This window comes from Canis aureus, chromosome 19 (assembly GCF_053574225.1).
Source record: "Canis aureus isolate CA01 chromosome 19, VMU_Caureus_v.1.0, whole genome shotgun sequence".
NCBI classification, from domain to species: Eukaryota; Metazoa; Chordata; class Mammalia; order Carnivora; family Canidae; genus Canis; species Canis aureus.
The window spans coordinates 49,080,391-49,095,930 of record NC_135629.1 but is presented as its reverse complement, the minus strand read 5'-3'; the positions used below and the strand labels follow the sequence as shown (position 1 = coordinate 49,095,930).

Genomic DNA, 15,540 nt, shown 5'->3' with positions numbered 1-15,540 from the left:
TTTTGAATGAGGCATATCCTCATACATCCTTAGACTTACAGGAGTATTTCAGAGATTTTCAAAATTTGTTATGATCCTTTGGTTCTACAATATTTCCTTTTATTTTTTAAGATTTTATTTATTTACTTGCGAAAGAGGGATACAGAGAGAGGGAGAGCATGAGTATGTAGAAGAGGGAAAAACAGTCTCCCTTCTCAGCAGGGACTCAATCCCAGGACCCTGAGATCATGGCCTGAGCTAAGGGTAGATGCTTAACAAACTGAGCCACCCAGATGCCCCTCTAGTATTTCCTTCAAAATTATGGACAATTTCTTGTTGATCCCACCTGAAATCACAAGCCTAGGCTGCTGGTGATGTGAGAGTAGTTTGCAATTATATTGGCAATTCTCTAAAGTAGGTTCCTTACCCATGAGTTCTCAGTCAAATCAAATAGCCACCAAATTTATAGAATAAAGAGCTGGGGAACTGGAGTAAAAAAATATTGGTTGTGTTCTGGGGGTATGTGTGATGATGATGCTTTTAATGGAACTCCAAAAATAGATCTCTCCATTGTCTTCAGTGCTCTCAACTTGTGCACCTGATGCACCACTAAGCTCTAAGTTAAGGCATCACAGATTCCTTTATCCTCAGTCTTACTGAGGTTCAGGAATTTCTCTTGGACAGACTATCTTCAATTTGTTCTGTGGTTTTGGGTAATTGCCAGAGTCTTGAAATGGTTGGTTGTCATTATTTTGCTTGTATTTGCTTGAAATGGTTGGTTGTCATTACTTGCTTGTTGTCTTAGAAGGAGAGCAAGTTCACCAATGTCCTTACTCCTTCATTCAGGAAGTCGGTTCCCAGAATGTGCACTCTAAACCACAACTTGCTGCTAAAGCTTACATTCATCTACATCAACTGAACTCTTTCCTGGGCACTTCAGTTCTTCCTTGCTTACATTCTTCTTAGCCTATACTTCACGTGTCCTGAAATGGCCTTACACACTTTCCATTGTTCTGAAGTACCCTGCACACTCTACTTTAATGTAGGATCAAAAGTGAATTCTATCACTGTGTATCAGTAACACCTTCAGCAATAGACCGAAGCTTTCTATGAATTATTAACAATCTGTGATCATAAGAGAATGTCTGTTTTGTGCTGTTGTTAAAATTAAATCAAATATCTCAATAACCAAAGACAAATAACTCAATTTAAAAATGGACAGCACAGGGATCCCTGGGTGGTGCAGCGGTTTGGCGCCTGCCTTTGGCCCAGGGCGCGATCTTGGGGACCCGGGATCGAATCCCACATGGGGCTCCCGGTGCATGGAGCCTGCTTCTCCCTCTGCCTGTGTCTCTGCCTCTCTCTCTCTCTCTCTCTCTCTCTCTCTCTGTGACTATCATAAATAAATAAAAATAAGAAAAATGGACAACACAGGGGTGCCTGGCTGGCTCAGTCAGAAGAGTATGAGACTCTTGATCTCAGGGTTTGAGTTCGAGCTCCATGTGGGGTGTAGAGATTACTTAAATAAATAAAATAATTTAAAAAGTGGACAAAATATTTTAATAGACATTTCTCCAAAGAAGATATGTAAATGACCAATAAGCACATGGAAAGGTGCCCAACAACCTTAGTAATTAGGAAAACACAAGTCAAAAACCATGAATGAGATATTACTTTATACCCATTAGTTGAAATGGCTAAAAAATACAGGCAATAAAAAGTGCATGGAAGAGTGTGGAAAATCTGGAACACTCATACTTTGATGGTTTGAATGTAAAATGGTGCAACTGCTTTGGAACGCAGTTGGACAGTTTGTCACAAAGTTCAGTATATAGCTACTGCATGCTGGTATATACCCCAAACAAATGGAAACATATGTTCACACAAAAACTTGTACCTGAATGCTTGTAGCAGCATTATTCAAAATTGGAAATAACTGGAATGTTCATCAAGTGATAAATGGATAAACAAATGCAACATATCCATCCAGCAGAATATTATTTGGCCATGGAAAAGAGTAGGATTATTACTCATCCATAAAAACATGTTGCAATGTGGATGAACTTTGAAAGCATGATGCTAAATGAAAGAATCCTGTCATGAAAGGCCACATATCACATAATACCACTTATGTAAAATGTTCAGAATAGGTGAATCTGTCAAGTGGGAAAGCAGAGTAATGGTGTCCTGGGGGAAGAGGAGGAGTGGAGTGTGTCGAAGTGGGAACACATGACTGCTAGTGTGAATGAAATTTCTCTTTGTGGGGTTGAAAATATCCTAAAGTTAGATTTTAGTGCTGGTGCACAACTCTTGGGAATATTTTTTTTTTTTATTGTTAAATCTTTTTTATTTTATTTTATTTTTTTTATTTTATTTATTTTTTTTTATTGGTGTTCAATTTACTAACATACAGAATAACACCCAGTGCCCGTCACCCATTCACTCCCACCCCCCGCCCTCCTCCCCTTCTACCTCCCCTAGTTCGTTTCTCTTGGGAATATTCTATTTTTTAAATAATAAATTTATTTTTTATTGGTGTTCAATTTGCCAACATACAGAATAACACCCAGTGCTCATCCCATCAAGTGCCCACCTCAGTGCCGGCCACCCAGTCACCCACACCCCACAGCCACCTCCCCTTCCACCACCCCTAGTTCATTTCCCAGAGTTAGGAGTTGTCCATGTTCTGTCTCCCTTTCTGATATTTCCCACTCATTTTTCTCCTTTCCCCTTTATTCCCTTTCACTATTATTTATATTCCCCAAATGAATGAGACCATATAATGTTTGTCCTTCTCCGATTGACGTATTTCACTCAGCATAATACCCTCCAGTTCCATCCACATCGAAGCAAATGGTGGGTATTTGTCGTTTCTAATGGCTGAGTAATATTCCATTGTATACATAAACCACATCTTTATCCATTCATCTTTCGATGGACACTGAGGCTTCTTCTGCAGTTTGGCTATTGTGGACATTGCTGCTAGAAACATCAGGGTGCAGGTGTCTCTTGGGAATATTCTAAAGATCACTGGACTATATAGTTTAGATGGGTGGATTTTATAGTCTATAAAATATATCTGAATAATGCCATGAAACAATGTAAGACCAAGTGGATGGGTTGTGAAGCCGATGGAAAAAAAAATAAATTGAACAGTGCAAGAAAGGCCCCTAACCATGTTAGTTTCCCAGGATCCTGAAAAGTTGTTAACACGTGTGTGGGCTTCTCCTTTGCTTCAACACCATTTATCTCAGTAACATTATTCACTGTTAATATCTCAGCTAAAAATATAATTTCTTTAGAGAATCTTCTTTAACCATCCTAATCCCTCTGATTCCAAAGTAAGCATGACAACCAATGATACAGCTCATTGACTCCCATTTTTGTTTTATTGTTACCATATATTTGTGTGTATCCTACTCCAGGTGAGATATGTGGTTTTAAAACTATGTTTACTTTCTTTTTAGCGTTATCTTCAGACCCAACCACAAAGCCTATCACAAAAGAGTCACTCATTATTTGTTGATGAATGAATGAATGATTTATAGAATAGTTCTTTCTATATTCTTAAGAACCAATGAATTTTTTGCTTTCTCTCTTGTTCAGCTGCTGGCTCAACCAAGAAAAGAGATTTATATGGAGCTTCCTTGGGCCAGTCTGTGCCATTGTCTCTGTGAGTGATGACATCAGAGTATCCTTAATGCTCAGCTGGGTGTCATTAGAAGAGCAGAATTTTAAGCAGGGTGACAGTGGCAGGCATGTCACTGGATTGTCATGGCTTTGCTTAGTTTTCTAAACCTGCTCCTAAAACTAGAAACTCCACTGTTATTTAATATGAAGATGACTTAAATGTGGAATTGATGTTGGACAGGTTAGGATGCAGAGAACAGATTGAAATTTTATTTAGTAAGTCTTCTGTGGTTTCCCAAAGGTCAATTTAGCTTTCTTTCTGATGACCCTCTGGATTTTGAAAAGCAAGCTGTCTTCCCTCAACAGCGAAGTATCTACCCTCCAGAACACAAGGTAAGATGTAGAAGAGAGTGACCAACCCCATAGACATGTGTGATCCTAAGGACAAAGCCATGTGCCTCAGCAGTCCCTGATGCTTCTTTTCGGGGTCTTTTGAGGGGACCTGAGTAGAGAGAGGCAGCTACCCTTCTATGGCAGCTGGCTCAGATTCAGTAGGTGCAGCTAACAACTTGGCCGAATTTTCTGTTGATCCTTTTTTTTTCCCCAGAGAGAGTGAGAGCATCGGGGAGGGGAGTGCAGAGGGAGAGGGAGAGAGGGAATTTTATGCTGGCTCCACATTCAGTGGGGAGCCTGATTTGGGGCTTGATCCCAGGATCCTGAGACCATGATCTGAGCTGAAATCAAGAGTCAGATGCATAAATGACTGAGCCACCCAGATGCTCCTGTTCTATTCCTAACCCAAGTTTGTTACTCCCTCAGCAACAGGAAGAATTGACATTGGTTAATAAACATTCTCTGGACTTTTTCCATCAGTCCTATGACAAATGTGCAGGGAATCTTTATGTTTCCACAAAACACTTAGAAAAACCTGTGAATATTCCCACAACCCAGCCTACACTTCCATACTCCACCTCAGTTCAGGCTCCTACTGATACCTCTTGCATTCTTCTCCTAGTACATGTCAAATCTTCTGGGAGGCTTGGACGGTCCTTTGCTCTAGCAACCTTTGTGCAAATTTAATGCTGTTTCTTCCATGTTCTTATCATTATCATTTCCAAATGAAAATAGAAATCTTGCCTTTGTTATTTTTTAAAGAATTTATTTATTTATTTATTTATTTATTTATTTATTTATTTACTTACTTACTTATTAATGAGAGAGAGAGAGAAGAGGAGAGGAGAGGAAGAGACATAGACAGGGGGAAAAGCTCCCTGCAAGGAGCATGATGCAGGACTCGATCCCTGGACCTTGGGATCATGCCCTGAACCAAAGGCAGATGCTCAACTGCTGAGCCACCCACGGGTCCCTCCTTTGTTATTTTTAATGCCCAGATCCCAGCACAGAGCCTGATGCAAAATGCCTCCTCAGTAGTGCTGGATGAAATCAGGGTCTCCAAGGAGCATCATAAAATTTTTGAAACTTACATTGTGAAATATCCCTGTCCTCCTCAATCCAAATCAAGATGCCATCGTGGTCCAAGTGGCATCTGTACTGTAGGAAATCATTGAGAGTAAAGATCAAAGTTGATCACCAGTCAGCTTGAGAACTCATCACCATCAGGGGAAGACAGAAGCTTCCATGGCTAGAGATGAGAATGGCTTTCATTGTGTTGTCCTGGGTGAATCATGAGCCTTCTTTCTCTTCCTACCCAGGATGCTGACATTTAAAGCCACAGCTCAGCTCCTCATCTTGGGCTGCACATGGTGCCTGGGCATCCTGCAGGTGGGTCCAGCTGCCCACGTCATGGCTTACTTGTTCACCATCATCAACAGCCTGCAGGGTGTCTTCATCTTCCTGGTGTACTGCCTCCTCAGCCAGCAGGTACTACTGCCCAGCTCCCACCTGGGATGCTTCCTATCTTCACTCATCTCAGTGAACTGATCCAGAGCATACTTTGCCTTTGCAGGTGCGGGAGCAATATAGGAAATTGTTCAAAGGGATCAGGAGAACAAGAGCTGAGTCAGAGAAATACACATTGTCCAGCAGGGCCACCTCTGATGCCTCCAAATAGAGCATGGTAAGATCAGGCATTGCTCCCAGAGCACTTCATTAAGTGACCTGCTTAAGTACCATATGCTTACCCCATTGAGCAACGTTAGTGTGCAACAGAATAGGCCCTTCAGTGGCTCACACTTGATTTGCTTTTTTTGTATATTTTTTTATTGGAATTCGATTTGCCAACATATACTATAACATCCAGTGCTCATCCTGTCAAGTGCCCCCTTAAATGCCCATCTTTTATCTATTAATTTAATGTTAACAATTTAGTTATTAATTAATTATTAACTTTCTGACTCCTCTATGAAGACGGTGCTTCCACCTGTTCTTTGGATCCCATCATTCATGCCTTATCCATTATCTTTAACTGTTAGCAATAGTCTCTTTTTAAAGATTTGTTTAAGAATATATTTTGCTCCTTAGGGTATTGTGTTCATCTTAACACTTACACATCAACATCTTTTTTTTTAAATAATAAATTTACTTTTTATTGGTGTTCAATTTGCCAACATTTAGCATAACACCCAGTGCTCATCCCGTCAAGTGCCCCCCTCAGTGCCCGCCAACCAGTCACCCCCACCCCCTGCCCTCCTCCCCTTCCACCACCCCTAGTTCGTTTCCCAGAGTTAGGAGTCTTCCATGTTCTGTCTCCCTTTCTGATATTTCCTACTCATTTCTTCTCCCTTCCCCTCTATTCCCTTTCACTATTATTTATATTCCCCAAATGAATGAGACCATATAATGCTTGTTCTTCTCCGATTGACTTATGAAACACCTGCTATATGGTAAGCATAGCTAACTAAGTAAACAAGAGTCAATGATCTGAAGCAGTGATGCACATTCTACTCAGAGCTATGTTATCCTATGCTTTTTCTTTACACCCACCTATATCTCACAGTTACTATGCAGCAGCCCCGGAAAGAGAAACATGGGGGAGGTTGATATACATATTTATATATTAAACAGAAATGTTAGCTTGTATTTTGGAATTTCTTATAAGGCTGCCTGGTATTTTCAACACCCTCTACCCACTGAGAAACCAGGAAGGAAAAGCAAGTAATGGCAGGGATAATTCATGGGAATGGTTACTAAGAACCAACACTTACTGACTTAGATTGAACAGATTTCTTTCCAAATGTTTCTCACCTCTTCCATTTTCTCTTAAAGACTTCCCCGAGTCTCTGCTCCTATCTAAAGGAGCCCACTCTGCTGCTAGGAAGTCATCCTGCATTACTTATAGCACTGGTTCTGCCACCGAATCTTCTGTCTCCTCCACCTTCCTCAGTAAATGTCATATCACCTATTTCATAGAGAATTCAGAGTCATCTGATGATGATACCTGGTGAAGTCTGTGTCATCGACCATACCAACCAAATATCAGCATGCATCCTGTCCACAGTCCTTTATCATTGGTGCAATTTCTCTCCTCTAGGATGAGTGCTACCCCCTGTTCTTCGGATTCCATCCTTCATACCTTATCAATTATCTTTAATTATTGTTCATATATTCTCACCCTCTCTCTCTCCCGCCCTCTGGCGCCATCTCAACATATTCTCCCATAATCATGGAAACATGTTTGGTTCTCTTCTGTCTTTTATTTTATTTTTTTATTGGAGTTCAATTTGCCAACATATAGCATAACACCCAGTGCTCATCCCATCAAGTGCCCCCCTCAGTGCCCATCACCCAGTCACCCACACCCACCGCCCACCTCCCCTTCCACCACCCCAGTTCGTTTCCCAGAGTTAGGAGACTTTCATGTTCTGTCTCCCTTTCTGATATTTCCGACTCATTTTTTCACCTTTCCCCTTTATTCCCTTTCACTATTATTTATATTCCCCAAATGAATGAGACCATATAATGTTTGTCCTTCTCCGATTGACTTATTTCACTCAGCATAATACCCTCCAGTTCCATCCACATCGAAGCCAATGGTGGGTATTTGTCCTTTCTTTTTTAACTTAATTTAATTTAATTCTTTTATTATAAATTATTTTTTATTGGTGTTCAATTAGCCAACACATAGAATAACACCCAGTGCCCATCCCGTCAAGTGCCCCCCTCAGTGCCCATCACCCAGTCACCCCCACCCGCGCCCACAGCCCTTCCACCACCCCTAGTTCGTTTCCCAGAGTTAGGAGTCTTTATATTCTGTCTCCCTTTCTGATATTTCCCACACATTTCTTTTCCCTTCCCTTATATTCCCTTTCACTATTATTTATATTCCCCAAATGAATGAGACCATATAATGTTTGTTCTTTTCCAATTGACCTACTTCACTCAGCATAATACCTTCCAGTTCCATCCACGTTGAAGCAAATGGTGGGTATTTGCCGTTTCTAATGGTTGAGTAATACTCCATTGTATACATAGACCACATCTTCTTTATCCATTCATCTTTCGATGGACACCGAGGCTCCTTCTGCAGTTTGGCTATTGTGGACATTGCTGCTAGAAACATCAGGGTGCAGGTGTCCCAGCGTTTCATTGCATCTGTATGTTTGGGGTAAATCCGAAGCAGTGCAATTGCTGGGTCATAGGGCAGATGTATTTTTAACTCTTTGAGGAACCTCCACGCAGTTTTCCAGAGTGGCTGCACCAGTTCACATTCCCACCAACAGTGCAAGAGGATTCCCCTTTCTCCACATCCTCTCCAACATTTGTGGTTTCCTGCCTTGTTAACTTCCCCCATTCTCACTGGTGTGAAGTGGTATCTCACTGTGATTTTGATTTGTATTTCCCTTATGGTAAGGGATGCAGAGCATTTTCTCATGTGCATGTTGGCCATGTCTATGTCTTCCTCTGTGAGATTTCTATTCAAGTCGTTTGCCCAATTCATGATTGGATGTTTGTTTCTTTGCTGTTGAGTTTAAGAAGTTCTTTTTTTATTTTTTATTTTTATTATTATTTTTATTATTTTTTTAAAAATAAATTTGTTTTTTATTGGTGCTCAATTTGTCAACATAGAGAATAACACCCAGTACTCATCCTGTCAAGTGCCCACCTCAGCGCCCACCACCCAGTCATCCCCACCCCCCGCCCACTTCCCCTTCCACCTCTCCTAGTTCATTTCCCAGAGTTAGGAGAGTTTAAAGAGTTCTTTATAAATCTTGGATACTAGCCCTTTATCTGATACGTCATTTGCAAATATCTCCTCCCATTCTGTAGGTTGTCTTTTAGTTTTTTACCTTTGGCTATGCAAAAGCTCCACATCTTGATGAAGTCCCAATAGTTCATTTTTGCTTTTGTTTCTCTTGCTTTCATGGATGGATCTTGCACGAAGTTAATGTGGCCAAGTTCAAAAAAGGTGTTGCCCGTGTTCTCTAGGATTTTGATGGAATCTTGTCTCACATTTAGATCTTTCATCCATTTTGAGTTTCTCTTTGTGTATGGTGCAAGAGAGTGGTCTAGTTTCATTCTTCTGCATGTGGATGTCCAATTTTCCCAGCACCATTTATTGAAGAGACTGTCTTTCTTCCAGTGGATAGTCTTTCCTGCTTTGTGGAATATTAGTTGACCATAGGGTTGAGGGTCCACTTCTGGGTTCTCTATTCTGTTCCATTGATCTATGTGTCTGTTTTTGTGCCAGTACCAAACTGTCTTGATGACCACAGCTTTGTAGTACAACCTGAAATCTGGCATTGTGATGCCCCCAGATATGGTTTTCTTTTTTAAAATTCCCCTGGCTATTCGGGGTCTTTTCTGATTCCACACAAATCTTAAAATAATTTGTTCCAACTCTCTGAAGAAAGTCCATGGTATTTTGATAGGGATTGCATTAAACGTGTCAATTGCCCTGGTTGACATTGGCATTTTCACAATATTAATTCTGCCAATCCATGAGCAAGGAATATTTTTCCATCTCTTTGTGTCTTCCTCAATTTCTTTCAGAAGTGTTCTGTAGTTTTTAGGGTATAGATCCTTCACCTCTTTGGTAAGGTTTATTCCTAGGTATCTTATGCTTTTGGGTGCAATTGTAAATGGGATTGACTCCTTAATTTCTCTTTCTTCCATCTCAGTATGTAGAAATGCCACTGACTTCTGGGCATTGATTTTGTATCCTGCCACACTGCCAAATTGCTGTATGAGTACTAGCAATCTTGGGGTGGAGGCTTTTGGGTTTTCTATGTAGAGTATCATGTCATTGGCGAAGAGGGAGAGTTTGACTTCGTCTTTGCCAATTTAAAGGCCTTTTCTTTCTTTTTGTTGTCTGATTGCTGAGGCTAGGACTTCCAGTACTATATTGAATAGCAGTGGTGAGAGTGAACATCCCTGTCTTGTTCCTGATCTTAGGGGAAAGGCTCCCAGTGTTTTCCCATGGAGAATGATATTTGCTGTGGGCTTTTCATAGATGGCCTTTAAGATGCTGAGGAATGTTCCCTCTATCCCAACACTCTGAAGATGTGATCAAGAATGGATGCTGTATTTTGTCAAATGCTTTCTCTGCATCTAATGAGAGGATCGTATGATTCTTGTTTTTTCTCTTGCTGATATAATGAATCACATTGATTGTTTTATGGGTGTTGAACCAGCCTTGCATCGGAGGATAAATCTCACTTGGTCATGGTGAATAATCTTAATGTATTGTTGGATCCTATTGGCTAGTATCTTGTTGAGAATTTTTGCATCCATGTTCATCAGGGATATTGGTCGGTAATTCTCCTTTTTGGTGGAGTCTTTGGTTTTGGAATTAAGGTGGTGCTGGCCTCATAGAACGAATTTGGAAGTACTCCATCTCTTTCTCTTTCCAAACAGCTTTAGTAGAATAGGTATGATGTCTTCTTTAAACGTTTGATAGAATTCCCCTGGGAAGCCATCTGGCCCTGGACTCTTGTGTCTTGGGAGGTTTTTGATGACTGCTTCAATTTCCTCCCTGGTTATTGGCCTGTTCAGGTTTTCTATTCCTTCCTGTTCCAGTTTTGGTAGCTTGTGGCTTTCCAGGAATGCGTCCACTTCTAGATTGCCTAATTTATTGGCGTATAGCTGTTCATAATATGTTTTTAAAATCATTTGTATTTCCTTGGTGTTGGTAGTGATCTCTCCTTTCTCATTCATGATTTTATTAATTTGAGTCTTCTCTCTCTTCTTTTTAATAAGGCTGGCTAATGGTTTATGTATATATTAATTCTTTCAAAGAACCAACTCCTGGTTTTTTTTTTATTGGTGTTCAATTTACTAACATACAGAATAACCCCCAGTGCCCGTCACCCATTCACTCCCACCCCACGCCCTCCTCCCCTTCCACCACCCCTAGTTCGTTTCCCAGAGTTAGCAGTCTTTACGTTCTGTCTCCCTTTCTGATATTTCCCACATATTTCTTCCCCCTTCCCTTATATTCCCTTTCACTATTATTTATATTCCCCAAATGAATGAGAACATATAATGTTTGTCCTTCTCCGACTGGCTTACTTCACTCAGCATAATACCCTCCAGTTCCATCCACGTTGAAGCAAATGGTGGGTATTTGTCATTTCTAATAGCTGAGTAATATTCCATTGTATACATAAACCACATCTTCTTTATCCATTCATCTTTCGTTGGACACCGAGGCTCCTTCCACAGTTTGGCTATCGTGGCCATTGCTGCTATAAACATCGGGGTGCAGGTGTCCCGGCGTTTCATTGCATTTGTATCTTTGGGGTAAATCCCCAATAGTGCAATTGCTGGGTCGTAGGGCAGGTATATTTTTAACTGTTTGAGGAACCTCCACACAGTTTTCCAGGGTGGCTGCACCAGTTCACATTCCCACCAACAGTGTATGAGGGTTCCCTTTTCTCCACATCCTCTCCAACATTTGTTGTTTCCTGCCTTGTTAATTTTCCCCATTCTCACTGGTGTGAGGTGGTATCTCATTGTGGTTTTGATTTGTATTTCACTGATGGCAAGTGATGCAGAGCATTTTCTCATATGCATGTTGGCCATGTCTATGTCTTCCTCTGTGAGATTTCTGTTCATGTCTTTTGCCCATTTCATGATTGGATTGTTTGTTTCTTTGGTGTTGAGTTTAAGAAGTTCTTTATAGATCTTGGAAACTAGCCCTTTATCTGATACGTCATTTGCAAATATCTTCTCCCATTCTGTAGGTTGTCTTTGAGTTTTGTTGACTGTATCCTTTGCTGTGCAAAAGCTTCTTATCTTGATGAAGTCCCAATAGTTCATTTTTGCTTTTGTTTCTTTTGCCTTCGTGGATGTATCTTGCAAGAAGTTACTATGGCCGAGTTCAAAAAGGGTGTTGCCTGTGTTCTTCTCTAGGATTTTGATGGAATCTTGTCTCACATTTAGATCTTTCATCCATTTTGAGTTTATCTTTGTGTATGGTGAAAGAGAGTGGTCTAGTTTCATTCTTCTGCATGTGGATGTCCAATGTTCCCAGCACCATTTATTGAAGAGACTGTCTTTCTTCCAGTGGATAGTCTTTCCTCCTTTATCGAATATTAGTTGCCCATAAAGTTCAGGGTCCACTTCTGGATTCTCTATTCTGTTCCACTGATCTATGCGTCTGTTTTTGTGCCAGTAGCACACTGTCTTGATGACCACAGCTTTGTAGTACAACCTGAAATCTGGCATTGTGATGCCCCCAGATATAGTTTTCTTTTTTAAAATTCCCCTGGCTATTCAGGGTCTTTTCTGATTCCACACAAATCTTAAAATAATTTGTTCTAACTCTCTGAAGAAAGTCCATGGTATTTTGATAGGGATTGCATTAAACGTGTATATTGCCCTGGGTAACATTGACATTTTCACAATATTAATTCTGCCAATCCATGAGCATGGAATATTTTTCCATCTCTTTGTGTCTTCCTCAATTTCTTTCAGAAGTGTTCTATAGTTTTGAGGGTATAGATCCTTTACATCTTTGGTTAGGTTTATTCCTAGGTATCTTATGCTTTTGGGTGCAATTGTAAATGGGATTGACTCCTTAATTTCTCTTTCTTCAGTCTCATTGTTAGTGTATAGAAATGCCACTTACTTCTGGGCATTGATTTTGTATCCTGCCACGCTACCGAATTGCTGTATGAGTTCTAGCAATCTTGGGGTGGAGATTTTTGGGTTTTCTATGTAGAGTATCATGTCATCGGCAAAGAGGGAGAGTTTGACTTCTTCTTTGCCAATTTGAATGCCTTTAATGTCTTTTTGTTGTCTGATTGCTGAGGCTAGGACTTCCAGTACTATGTTGAACAGCAGTGGTGAGAGTGGACATCCCTGTCTTGTTCCTGATCTTAGGGGAAAGGCTCCCAGTGCTTCCCCATTGAGAATGATATTTGCTGTGGGCTTTTCATAGATGGCTTTTAAGATGTCGAGGAATGTTCCCTCTATCCCTACACTCTGAAGAGTTTTGATCAGGAATGGATGCTGTATTTTGTCAAATGCTTTCTCTGCATCCAATGAGAGGATCATATGGTTCTTGGTTTTTCTCTTGCTGATATGATGAATCACATTGATTGTTTTACGGGTGTTGAACCAGCCTTGTGTCCCAGGGAGAAATCCTACTTGGTCATGGTGAATAATTTTTTTAATGTACTGTTGGATCCTATTGGCCAGTATCTTGTTGAGAAATTTTGCATCCATGTTCATCAGGGATATTGGTCTGTAATTCTCCTTTTTGGTGGGGTCTTTGTCTGGTTTTGGAATTAAGGTGATGCTGGCCTCATAGAATGAATTTGGAAGTACTCCATTTCTTTCTATCTTTCCAAACAGCTTTAGGAGAATAGGTATGGTTTCTTCTTTAAACGTTTGATAAAATTCCCCTGGGAAGCCATCTGGCCCTGGACTCTTGTGTCTTGGGAGGTTTTTGATGACTGCTTCAATTTCCTCCCTGGTTATTGGCCTGTTCAGGTTTTCTATTTCTTCCTGTTCCAGTTATGGTAGTTTGTGGCTTTCCAGGAATGCGTCCATTTCTTCTAGATTGCCTAATTTATTGGCGTATAGCTGTTCATAATATGTTTTTAAAATCGTTTGTATTTCCTTTGTGTTGGTAGTGATCTCTCCTTTCTCATTCATGATTTTATTTTTTTTTTTTTATTTTTTTATTTTTTTATTTTTTTTTTCATTCATGATTTTATTAATTTGAGTCTTCTCTCTCTTCTTTTTAATAAGGCTGGCTAATGGTTTATCTATCTTATTAATTCTTTCAAAGAACCAACTCCTGGTTTTGTTGATCTGTTCCACAGTTCTTCTGGTCTCGATTTTGTTGAGTTCTGCTCGAATCTTAATTAACTCTCTTCTTCTGCTGGGTATAGGATCTATCTGCTGTTTTTTCTCTAGCTCCTTTATGTGTAAGGTTATCTTTTGTATTTGAGTTCTATCTAGTTTTTGAATGGATGCTTGTATTGCGATGTATTTCCCCCTTAGGACTGCTTTTGCTGTATCCCATAGATTTTGAACGGTTGTATCTTCATTCTCATTAGTTTCCATGAATCTTTTTAATTCTTCCTTAATTTCCTGGTTGACCCTTTCATCTTTTAGCAGGATGGTCCTTAACCTCCACGTGTTTGAGGTCCTTCCGAACTTCTTGTTGTGATTTAGTTCTAATTTCAAGGCATTATGGTCTGAGAATATGCAGGGGATGATCCCAATCTTTTGGTATCAGTTCAGACCCGATTTGTGACCCAGTATGTGGTCTATTCTCGAGAAAGTTCCATGTGCACTTGAGAAGAATGTGTATTCAGTTGAGTTTGGATGTAAAGTTCTGTCGATATCTGTGAAATCCATCTGGTGCAGTGTATCATTTAAAGTTCTCATTTCTTTGGAGACGTGCTTAGAACCTATCGAGTATAGAAAGAGCTAGATTGAAGTCACCAAGTATAAGTGTATTATTATCTAAGTATTTCTTCATTTTGGTTATTAATTGATTGATATATTTGGCAGCTCCCACATTCGGGGTATAAATATTCATGATTGTTAGGTCCTCTTGTTGGATAGATCTTTTAAGTATGATATAGTGTCCCTCTTCATCTCTCACTACAGTCTTCGGGGTAAATTTTAGTTTATCGGATATAAGGATGGCTACCCCTGCTTTCTTTTGAGGACCATTTGAACGGTAAATGGTTCTCCAACCTTTTATTTTCAGGCTGTAGGTGTCCTTCTGTCTAAAATGAGTCTCTTGTAGACAGCAAATAGATGGGTCTTGCTTTTTTATCCAGTGTGATACCCTGCGCCTTTTGATGGGGTCATTAAGCCTGTTCACATTCAGAGTTACTATTGACAGATATGAGTTTAATGTCATCATGATATCTGTTCAGTCCTTGTTTTTGTGGATTGTTCCACTGGACTTCTTCTTAAAGGGGAATTTTAAGAGTCCCCCTTAAAATTTCTTGCAGAGCTGGTTTGGAGGTCACATATTCTTTCAGTTCCTGCCTGTCTTGGAAGCTCTTTATCTCTCCTTCCCCTTTTGAAGGAGAGCCTTGCTGGATAAAGTATTCTTGGTTGTATGCATTTTCTTCTCATTTAGGACCCTGAATATATCCTGCCAGCCCTTTCTGGCCTGCCAGGTCTCTGTGGAGAGGTCTGCTGTTACCCTAATACTCCTCCCCATAAAAGTCTTGTCTCTTGCTGCTTTAAGGATCTTCTCTTTATCTTTGGAATTTGCAAGCTTCACTATTAAATGTCGAGGTGTTGAACAGTTTTTTAAATTTTATTTTAGGGGGGAATCTCTCTATTTCCCGGATCTGAATGCCTGTTTCCCTTTCCAGATTAGGAAAGTTTTCAGCTATGAATTGTTGAAATACAAATTCTGGCCCTCTGTCCCTTTTGGCACCCTCAGGAACCCCAATTAAACGTAGGTTTTTCTTCCTCAGGCTGTCATTTATTTCCCTTAATCTATCCTCGTGGTCTTTTAATTGTCTATTTTTTCCTCAGTTTCCCTCTTTGCCA

General features: G+C 40.2%; 1 protein-coding gene across 1 annotated transcript in view; it reads left to right on the top strand.

Moving 5' to 3' along the window:
* Positions 1 to 15,540, top strand: part of LOC144289352 (adhesion G protein-coupled receptor E2-like) — a 46,169-nt gene that overhangs the window by 24,161 nt on the left and 6,468 nt on the right. Inside the window, exons 14-17 of the mRNA XM_077857499.1 lie at positions 3,586 to 3,652; positions 3,911 to 4,002; positions 5,322 to 5,490; positions 5,576 to 5,686. Of these exons, the coding sequence (XP_077713625.1) occupies positions 3,586 to 3,652; positions 3,911 to 4,002; positions 5,322 to 5,490; positions 5,576 to 5,680 (433 nt within the window). The 3' untranslated portion in view covers positions 5,681 to 5,686. The remainder of the gene's footprint in view (positions 1 to 3,585; positions 3,653 to 3,910; positions 4,003 to 5,321; positions 5,491 to 5,575; positions 5,687 to 15,540) is intronic.